The sequence below is a fragment of the Cynoglossus semilaevis genome, chromosome 1, assembly GCF_000523025.1.
Source record: "Cynoglossus semilaevis isolate Cse_v1.0 chromosome 1, Cse_v1.0, whole genome shotgun sequence".
NCBI lineage: Eukaryota > Metazoa > Chordata > Actinopteri > Pleuronectiformes > Cynoglossidae > Cynoglossus > Cynoglossus semilaevis.
In genome coordinates this window covers 318,737-329,553 of record NC_024307.1, presented here as the reverse complement: position 1 = coordinate 329,553, position 10,817 = coordinate 318,737, and the positions used below count along the sequence as shown (strand labels likewise).

Below are 10,817 nucleotides of genomic sequence, written 5' to 3'. Positions count from 1 at the left end.
TTGATAAAAATACTGGGCTTAAACTGATATCAGCATGAGTTCCAGTACTTGTATTGAACATTGGATATATGTCAAAGTATGTTATCATTTGGCTACAAAAGCCCAAAAAGATTAAATATGAAATTGAAATTTGAAAGAAAATATACTGGTTTAATCATAAATCTTGAATCTTGTCATGGAAAATTTCTCAAACTAATTCAATAGATTACATTTTAGGAATTAAAAACTGATGCTGGCAGTAGATTTAAATATTCAGTCTTGAACAAATGGAGCCATTGTCCATAGTTAAATCACGATTTATTACAAATTATGAACAATTTTTGCACAGATGTTGTTGTTATTTTTTATCATTATGCCATAATTGTCTGTTGACGAAAATACAGTACTTTGTAGCTTGTTAAAGTTTTGAAAAGTGTTTCATGGTAAGTTACGAGGCTAGCACATTTCCTCTGTGTTGATTTGGTTTGAGTTACAGTACAGTACAAAAAATACAGCCTTATAGTGAGCATTAAAGGAGAAGATCTGTTTGAAGGCCGAGTTAATGACATACTGAAGTGGTAACTTAATTAACATCGACGTCGAGTTAATAATATCTAGCGCCCAGCAGGAGTTTAAAGCTAATTTAAAAGACAACTGTCTTCTATTCATGTTTGAAATTCACAGGCTCTGTCATGTCCCTTTATATAATTTACTGTCATTAGGAGAAATATTTTTCTGTTGAAATGTTCCCAGCGATGAAAAGAGTTCTTCAAACTCGCAAAATGTTTCCACTGATAGAAAATTAAAGGTCAAAAGGGTATGAAAAATGTGTTAAACTACTTGACACTCAACTAGTATTGAGTACATAAACCTGCTTTGTTCAAGTCAAGTGTTAAACTACTTGACACTCAACTAGTGTACATAAACCTGCTTTGTTCAAGTCAGATAACAGACCAGTAACATTACCAGAAAGTAATGCAACGTTAGCAGCAAAAGCAAGGTCACACCTATGGTGTCTGTGTGAGTTTGATTTTATTTTTATCATTTATTGTCCATTGTGAGCTGCCCTAAATAATAAACACTTAAGTCGGGGGTCAGATAAGCCCTGCTCAAGGGCTAAGGTATCCAGCTGGGCTGCGACGTCCATTGTATAAATCAACGACAGAGGCTAGTAAAAACTACAAGGCTTTCCTTGAGTGTAGGATGAATATATTTGGGTGGAGAATGTTGTCTTTGGGCTCACATTCAATTCAACACATTTTTCAATGCATTTCAGGTCACACCCATAATACAAGGAGTGAAACCAAATACACTTAGTTTACATCATTGACACATTTGCAATATTTGGCTGTATGCCTTCTTACAGGCTTATCTCAAAAAGTCACTGGTTGTACCATGGGACAACACACTCTAGTACAGTAGGTGGCAGTATGCTATTAAACCAAGACGTAAGGTTCCTACTTAGTGACATTCAGGTGGAAGGAACTCTTTCCAGATCATTTTTTTTGTTTGTTTCATATATTGACAGTTAGCCAGGTCAATAAGACCAGACCAGTTTGAATTCCGTATGGTGTAAAAGCAAAATACTACCAATACAACCATAACTTTGCTAGGTCAATAAGACCAGACCAGTTTGACTTTCGTATGGTGTAAAAGCAAAATACAACCATAACTTTGCTAAATAATATTGTCTTCCTGACAGGACTTCGATTAAAAAGCACTAATAGACAAGATATAGACACCAGATATGACCAGTCTAATCGTCACCTTAACATTGACTAACTGTAAATGAGAAAAACCAGTTGCAGTGCTAGTGTCGTGACATCATCTTCACAAAACGTAAATATCTTGAATCCATTTATTATTGTATGACTTTTGTTGCCGAGCAACAGGCAGCAGTCGCTTGCGGTTGGTTTTAACGAGTTTGAGGGACACAGTAAAGCCTGAGAAGCCCATTCTTCTTTGACCAAATTTTTAGAGCTTCTACATAGTTCATGGTTTTCTGACAATTTTAAGGGTCAGAGCAGACGGTCAATAATGTTTCCTTCTGCCTCCTGGAAATTCTTGTTTACCAGTTTTAAAGTAGAATCCTAGTGTTGAACATTGAAACAGTGAATTTCGGCTTTACGCTCAATAACAGCTGTGGAGAAGGTGTTCTTTGGGCAACGTACCTCTCCTTTCCTTCTCCAAAAATGGGAAGTATCTCTGACCAAATTACATAGTACATAGTACAAGTATATCTCATGTACTTCTACCTCATCTTTAGCAGACTTTGGTCTGGGCTGTAGGCCTCTCTGAAGCAGAGGGGACGTTTTTCCTAGTCCGCAAATTTGGAGTTTTCAATTATTTTACAGGACTCTGTTGATTCCTAATCAATCGCTGGTGTTTTTATAAAGTGATTTAACACATCTGTTACTAGTTTTTTTGGAAAGTTTTGAGTTTTGATCTGTACCTTGCAGATATCTATAAGTTCGTCATAATGCTTTTATAACACATAATAATAATCGATGCTTTGGATAAATTTACAACTTTTGTTTTGCTAGCATCATCTGGTCTTTTCTTTTCGACTAAACTAAACTAAAGTAAATCCATTGATGTCATCAGCAATGTCATTGCTTTGTTTTCACAAGTGACTCTTCTACATTTTAATTTAAATTCTAAACTAAATAATACATTTTTGGACATTTTATTATAAGGCAAGGAAAAAGAGAAATCATTCATTAGCGTTATTGTTTAAAATAACTTCAAAAGTAACACTTTACAAACAGAAAATATGGCAGATATATGTGTTTTGTTATGGGGAACTATTGTACAATCCTTTAGTTTGAAGTATTTTGAAGACAGATAACGTGCAACTGAGTGCAGTTTGTGCGAAATTTTTTAACATTTTTTAATATGGTGCAACTGAGTGCAGTTTGTGCGAAATGTTTCATAGTTATTAACCTTTTTTAATATGACCAGAAATCCAAATGAAAAAAAAAACCGTATCGGTGAATCGCACTTACCAAATAATCGGACATCTCTTAAAGAAACGCTTTAGTTTTACATCCAGTTCAATGTTGAAAAGTTGGGTGTATTAATATCTTAACATTTATCTACAACTTAGTCTATTACTCATTAATAGGCAACTTCTCGGTGGTAGTAATAGAAGACGTTAGCATCGTGGATATTTCTTGAAATGATTATCTTTGTGAAATGTACCTGTTTGTATCTTAAAATATACTGCGTTTAAAATGCTACCTCTGCACGAAAGCATTTAGTCGATAGCTAATATTAGGACGTGTTCTGTGGTTTTGCTACTGTTAACATAGGTCACTTCAGTCAGACACCGCTCAAGCATTTCTCGTTTACTCGCTAGTTTCAATGGTAAATATCGACTTTTTCGACTCTCGGTAAACACAATTAAACCTGCCTTTGAGTTCGCCAGGCGGCCAAAACTAATGCAAATAAAGTCCACGGGGACGAAAGACAGTCGCCAGAGCGTATTTTGTCCGCGTTTTACAAGATTTGAAAGTCCAGAAACATCTGGAATGGAGGTTTGTGAACATCTGCACTCCTCCCACTCTGGACTGGCTCGCTGGCAGAACACAAGGCGAGTGCAGAATGCCAGCAAAACAACTTATACAAGCCCCGAATCCGCACTCCGAGCCTGTGAAACTTTGACCAAAGAGCTAAAAAAAAATAAAAAAAAGCAACGGAATAAACACACGTCGACCCAAATGACTTGAGTCGAAAAATAAACAGTTGATACTTTACCTTCACATTCAGCGCAGGGCGCTTTTCTCTCCATTGTGAGCGAACTCCAGAAACTTTTTAACTCCATCAACTGCGGGAAGCGGCGCCTCGGCGTTTATTGTTCCGTAGGAAACACCACCAAAAAGCCCAGCGTCGTGGCTAAAACACGCTAAAACCAACTTTTTTCCTAATCCCAGGCGCGCAGAGATTATCCGAAGAGCCCATTTATATTCTCGTATCTTTAATTCCAGACTGTAAATTCATGCGCATCTTGTTATCCTTCCAGCTGTGACTACTCCCCCTGCCTGACCAGAAAGGAGCAGCGACCGTCGCTGGGGCTTGAAGTCCTTTATTAGCTCCGCATGAACTCACTTTCCATGTGTGGGGAGGAAAAGTTGAACTACAGTCCCTGTGAAGCAATGGCGCCTCCGGACACCAACAACTACTGCGCATGTGCATTTCTTTTCCGTTATTCCAACTCTACGGTGCCAGTGAAAAAAAAAAAAAACACTTTATCCCACACGACCCGGTTTGGTTTGTAGCAGGCAGCGGCAGGCCGTCCAGCAGGACCCAGAGGCCCCCGGATGGATCCGGACCTGATACTTCGGGCTAACGAGTCAAAGTTAGTGTCAAAAGTTAACTTTATTGTAAATTCTGCAGCGTGTGCACAACACAAACAATACGTACGTCGTTTCCTTTCAGCCACGTTAAGCCAAATATAAAACACAGAATACACGCAAACAGTTTTTTACAAAAACGGAAATATATAACAAGTCTTTACAGTCAACACAATAACATTAAATTTCCCTGAAGTATTAAGTCTCATTGTTAACAATTTGTATATTTACCTTCACTTTAAATATCCACGTTTTTGTATTGAATCATTTATTTTATTGTAAAACACCGTTTTAATCGCTTTAAAGGAGCGAAAGACCAAGGGATAAGAAACGTTCCTAACGTTTTGTTAACCATTATATATGTTCATGTGAATATTGTATACTTTTATGGGACATATGTATGTGTATTTGTATGTACAATATTTATGTTTTTTATTTTTATCTTATCCTTATCCCCAAAAGTTGGAGTTTTCACATAGAATCAGCTCCAATTTTTGAACGATGAGTTCACAACACAGAGTGAAAAAAGTTAGAGAAAATAAAAAAAATGTCTCAGGTTTCAACATTAAAAAAAAAAACTTCAATATTGTGGAAATGAGGGGTCAACAATGTTGGCCCAGGCCATCAGTCCACCACAGATGTCCTTGACAATGATACTGTCCACCTGTAATCCACTCATCTGCTCCAGAATGTTCACTGCCTTCTGTGAGTCGTTCCCCAACTTACAGATGACAAAGACTGTAGGGAAGGAGAGAAAAAAACAGAGAAACCAGGTCATTCACCGACGCAGCAAAAAAAACCACCAGACGATTGTTATTAAGATGATTATAATCATGTAGCGTATAAATATAAGTAACCACTGCTACATAAAGTGCTGTGACACAAACTATATTTAGATCAGTGTTAAATGTACAACAGGCTAAATCCAGCGGACCTCCAAAATAACATTTTGAATATTAATTTGGCCAAAGCCCGGCCAGCTGCCCGGGCTGATCATGCTTGTTTTGGAAAAGAGATCGCCTAGCAACCTCATTATATGAGCTTTTCCTGCGTATCCAGAATTAGAGGCGACAGGTCGACTGTGAATTAGCACAACTAGCTGTTCCTGCACAATTGTTCAAAAAAAATTTAAAAAAAAAGGCATTTTCATTTAGCAATGATGCTAAAAATCGCAGTTTTCAACATCTTACCTGGAGGCTGGGAGATACCTGCGATCTGGTGTTTTAAGTGACTGATTCTCTCTCTCAGCAGGTGGATGTCGTCACTGTTTTTGGCCTCTAACTGTGACAGAGGGATGTCTGGGAGCAGTAGCATAAGGAACACAGGCAACAGGAAACACAGGCAACAGGAAATACGGGCAACAGGAAACACAGACAACAGGACACAGTGTTTTTGCACAGTCATCTCCAAAAGGATACTGAGAGAGAAGGGCAGGGAGCATATATCCACCTCCACAAGAGGGCGTACGTCCAACAAGAGATGGGGCTCAGCTTTATCCAGCATCAGCTTGTAAGCCTGTAATTTATTTATTTATGATATAAAAATGTATTACACACAGAGAGTAAAATGTAAAGTTGGAGAGAAGTGTTTAAGGCTGTGATTCATGCCCTCACAGTTGAACGGGGAAATCAAATTTCCCCCATGTTGAAATGAAGCTCAGACGTTTATATTTGCAGAGTAATTTGAGCCTTTTAACTGCTTTTCCTTAAATCGGAGGAAACAACGCTGTTCCTAACCGGAGCCCTTTATCCACAACCTCGATTGCAGCCCAATCAATCATGATCCTCATCTTGGAGCCTAATGACTCAGCTGCTTTAAAAAGTGCCAGCGCTGCAGAAATATAAACAGACGCAGTCCACCACCAGTGCTCCGGGAGCCAAATACAGCATTGTTGTTCTTTCCCAGAGAAAATCTACAGGCACATTTGAAGTCATTTCCCATTTTAGGCTGGGCCCACTGTGAGATGTAATCAGGTTATGAATGCACACGAAAACTGAGAAAATTAAGAATAATAATAATAATACAGTACAATAAACAGTAGAAAATATGGGGAGTCACGCAATGACCATCAGATTCTGGAGGAAAATGTTCCTCACCTGAACTGTGATCCTCTGATCCCTGGACAGAAGGTTGAGTTTCCGGCACTGAAACATAAAAAAATGAATTAAAGAATTCTCCTCTAATAAAGTGGTATTAATACTAGGGATGTCCGATAATATTGGCCAGCCGATATTGTAGGCCCGATATTAGCATACTTATGTAATATCTGTAAGAATCGTTATTGTTTTTTTCCTCTGATAATGAAAACCCGATAATCCGATTTCACCAAATGATGTGTGCCCTAAAAATAGTTTGGGGGAAAAACAACTGTATATGAAAGTGAAAGTCACTAGATGGCAGCATTGCAGTTGCGAAACTTAATATTGAACGTTCCTAATTAATACTAATGTGTATTCAATGTAACATGTAAAACTGTAAAACCAAATTATCTCAATTATGTCAATTGTCTTTCTTCAACAAACCTTATCAGTGGCTGCAGATCCACAGAAGCTCTCGTAGTCCACCAGTTTGGTCACACTGGGGTTCTGTCCACACACTGCACAGTCACTCTGCCTGGGCCGCAGCTTGATGGACCTAAATCTGGCATCCTGGGCATCGAACATCATCAGCTGCTGGTGTAAGGACGCTGAGAGCCACAGTCAAGGATTCCTGTTCATTTGGACACACTTGGTGTACGGCCCCCTACAGGTCACATCAGGGTGAGTAGCCAGACTGAACACTGAAAATCTGTTTTCTTACCCCGGTCTGGGAACCGTTGCCAGTCTTTAGGTCATTGGGACACAGTGAAAAAAAAGTACTTCAGTTTTGCTAATTTACTTCATTCCAAAAGAATCCAGTCATATCCCTTTACTTTCTTCATTCAAAAATAATCTGTCAATGTTTCAAAACAACAGGTCAAAGGTCATTCAGACTCCGATACTAACAGAAGAAAGTCTGAAAGAGGTTTTATTTTGTAAATGTAATGATCCTTCAACCATGGTGCAGTATTACTGGTCCACAGTAACGGCTGATATTGAACCTGGATTACCTGGACTGAATCGAACCACACAGGAAAAACCCAAATCAGGGATCTTCCTGCTGTAAGGCAAGTGCAATAGCCCACCCTACCACAGTGCAGCTTCTGTTCTATATTGATAGGTTGACTTTTTTAATCATCCTCTATTACAGTTGTCCCCAACATTTTTCCCAAAATGTCCCAAATGACCTTACATATGGACCAGCACCGGTCCCCAGACCGGGGGTTGGGAACCCCTGCTCAAATAAATGGAGGACCAAAGGATACATCCTTGTCCAGAGGCGATCTTGAAAACTTCTAAAGCCTGTAAACAGCCCATTATTCCTGGAACTTAGAGACAAAGTGAAGGATGTTAAGGAGAATCGACAAGTCGTGATTCTTTTTTTTTAACTACCAAACAAAGTACTTAACTCACCGACTCCTAAAACTCCTCCATCAGAACAGTTGGTGACTGTGTCTGGTGGAGGTGGTGCAGGGTACAGACATCTATAACAGGGGCCTCCTTTATAATTATATATTGTCAACTGTAATAAAAAAAGATAAAAATTCAAACAAACACAGGTTTGACAGAAAAAAAAGGTAAAAGACGAAGTTTGTAACAAACCTGTCCCTCCATTCTTAGAGCGCTCGCCGACACCAGAGGCTTTCCACTGAGGACGCAGGCATCGTTCACCAGATAACGAGTGGGCACGTTATCAGAACAATCTGCCACGATGTCATACCTGAGGTCACCAAGGTCAAGGTATCGTCACAGAATTTATTAGAAAGGCTTTTTGGTAAACTCTGGTTTTTGAAGTTATCAAATCAAACTTAAACAGTGCATGGTGGATGGATTTGAGGAATGTTGGAGACGAGGATTAGCCACTCGAGAGTTAGCTTAGCTGCAGGATACTGTTGAATGAGATCCAGGGCATTTTCTGGTGACAGTTGCAGCTGATATGGACAACACTGTACAGTGGAATTTAAACTGCAGGAAAAGGAAGAAGAAATCAAAATCAGTTTATAAGGAGGTAACGACAAAAAGAATATTATCTTTAACACTCGTCAGTTATGCATGAACGCAAAGGTTAAGATGAAAAAAATTATGAACAAATATTTGTTCTCATCAGAAATCAAATGGGAGACTTTAATTAAACGGATGTTCGATACTATGTGCATTTTTGAAAATTTAGTGAAATGGCGCCCTCATGTGACAATTACTGTGTATTGTACGCCAAATAGCAAGACTCCCACCGTATTCGTAGATTTGGGACAAATATAAAACAAACACAACCTATCGTAGTACTACAGTACACAGTTGCCAAATATAAACACACTAAATATAATATTTGTTTTGATTATTTTTCAACAATGTTTCAACTTTTTTTTTATCAGACATCTGCTCCAGATACACGTGTGTTTTGTACACACATGTATGTGCAGTACCTTTTAATAGCACTGGCAGCAGATAAAGCCTTGGCCTGTCCTTGGTTCTCTTCTCTGTGCAGCACCTGTCTGTGCAGGTTATTGAGCTCCACCTCGTCGTAGTCTATTAGACCCAGTCGACCTGGACACACACACAAAATTATTATCAAGAAAATCAGTCAGGGGTCAGCTTTGAAGGTGTAAAAACACAAAATAAAATAAAATCATACCAACAAAATAAAAAAAATAAAAATCTTAAATCATGATTGGGTTTCACACAAATTTCTTTTATGTTTAATTAACTTTTTTAATTAACAGTTTAAAAGAGAAAAGCTCAAAAGTAAAAAAAAAAGGGCTGTGAATACAGTTTAGTTTAACAGCACTAAACTGGTTTAAGAATTTTGAGAAATGTAAACCAATGGAAACATGTTTCTTGCAGCTTTATTTATATTTTATTTTATTTAGCTGTGAAGTGACTCAGACTTAATCCTGAACTATCAGGAGTTTAACCCTGGTTTGTTATGAACCACTTACATCTCAGAAACAAGAACAAAATGATGTTTGGTTTAGGACAACTTCACGACTCAGTTACCAACCTACGCCTGCCGCTGCCAGGTACTGTGCCAGGGGGCAGCCTAGTCCTCCGCAGCCGACGACCAGCACGGACGTCTTTGACAAGTTGATCTGACCTGCGGACGGTCAAAAACAAGCGCGTTGTGTTCAGTTGTGTTGTGTTATCTCGACCCTCATTCCCACACGGCCGTACGTCATCATGACACAGTCTCCGTACCTTTGACACCAAACTCAGGGAGAAGGAGCTGTCGGCTGTACCTCATGATGTCCTCGTTGCTGAGGGAGGACTTGGCTGTCAGTGAAGTGGGAGGAGTCACTTTGACGTCAGGCCTTGGAGCCGGGGTTTTACTCTGATACATAGAAAATGCTAATTGAGTTAGAACATAGTTAGAACATTCTAGTAGAATGTTTAGTATTCCTACGTGACAATCATTGTTCTATGTTAACCTTTAGGATTAACATTAAAATTACAACCTAAAGTAGTACTTGCTTGTAACATACTTTTCTTTTTAATTAACCGTTATGACGTATTCAATTGTCTCAAAGGGACGGCCCATAGTTGAGTTTTAAAAACATGTTCACATTTTCAGTAGTTATGAAATCTGTCGATGTTGTCTCCCATATAATGACGATTTGATTACAAGAATGATTTCACCTTTCATTTTGAGGTCACTGTGTCTTTACAGTATATCAAGTATTATGCCCATATAGTATCATCTGTACTATAGCTGTAGTATGTTCTAGTAGTCTGTACCACTGGATAGACAAATGTATATATTTATCTGTTATGAACAGTGATAATAATTAGGATTTTTTTTTTTTTTTGGAAATTTGACTAATGATTGTGTGTAACTAGGTAGGGAAAAAAAGCTGAAAATGAATTTCTATAAAAGTTATTTTAAAAAACTTTAAGTCCCAGGTCAATTTTACAAAAGTTACCAGAGCTTATGACATATTACTTTACCAGTTTACTTTAATTTAACTCAAAATATCAGCAGAAAAAAACAGAAAGCAACATAAACCTTGTTAAGACGTATCTTGGACAGTAATTACACACTTTTCTTCGTTAGTATTTTGACTTTATCACTTCTCGTACCAAGGGAATGTACAGCACGTGAGACTACTGACCCTGAGGCTAGCTCCTTATTCTGGCTTAAATGTATAACAAAAACGTCAACATTTGTTTGTTTGTTTCACTTACAGTGAGAAATTAACCAACTAGCGACTTTTTAATTCGCACATCTAAGAGTCAAACGGCGAATCACGACCACAAAATGTTCGTGATAAACTGCCTAGCAACACCTTTATACGCAAACATTCTAAAGCATATTTTTGAAATAAAAAGTCTCCGGAATCTTCAACAATAGCTCGTCTTCTGATTGGCTTATTCCCGTCCACTGTAGTTACTTAGTTTGTAATTACAGTCGTATTAA

At 38.2% G+C, this 10,817-nt stretch overlaps 1 protein-coding gene and 1 long non-coding RNA gene across 4 annotated transcripts in view; one reads left to right on the top strand and one right to left on the bottom strand.

Moving 5' to 3' along the window:
• Positions 1–4,337: 4,337 nt before the first annotated feature.
• Positions 4,338–10,817, bottom strand: part of mocs3 (molybdenum cofactor synthesis 3) — a 27,603-nt gene continuing 21,123 nt past the window's right edge. The window contains exons 2-13 of one of the 2 annotated variants that reach the window (XM_008312430.3): positions 9,602–9,734; positions 9,408–9,500; positions 8,833–8,953; positions 8,300–8,374; positions 8,012–8,129; positions 7,823–7,931; positions 7,675–7,737; positions 6,854–7,017; positions 6,428–6,475; positions 5,750–5,846; positions 5,522–5,629; positions 4,338–5,069 (exon numbers count right to left, since the gene is read on the bottom strand). In XM_008312430.3, the coding sequence (XP_008310652.1) occupies positions 4,912–5,069; positions 5,522–5,629; positions 5,750–5,846; positions 6,428–6,475; positions 6,854–7,017; positions 7,675–7,737; positions 7,823–7,931; positions 8,012–8,129; positions 8,300–8,374; positions 8,833–8,953; positions 9,408–9,500; positions 9,602–9,734 (1,287 nt within the window). In that variant the 3' untranslated portion in view covers positions 4,338–4,911. Of the gene's footprint in view, positions 5,070–5,521; positions 5,847–6,427; positions 6,476–6,853; positions 7,018–7,674; positions 7,738–7,822; positions 7,932–8,011; positions 8,130–8,299; positions 8,375–8,832; positions 8,954–9,407; positions 9,501–9,601; positions 9,735–10,817 lie in introns of both variants that reach the window. The other variant, XM_017038658.2, reaches the window with a different exon arrangement.
• Positions 5,703–9,519, top strand: LOC112487442 (uncharacterized). Of its 2 annotated transcripts, none has more exons than XR_003050504.1 (4): positions 5,703–5,840; positions 6,862–7,090; positions 8,030–8,149; positions 9,353–9,519. It is a non-coding gene; the product is annotated as an uncharacterized LOC112487442 (long non-coding RNA). The 2 variants fall into 2 exon arrangements; XR_003050505.1 differs by having other exon boundaries at positions 9,382–9,515.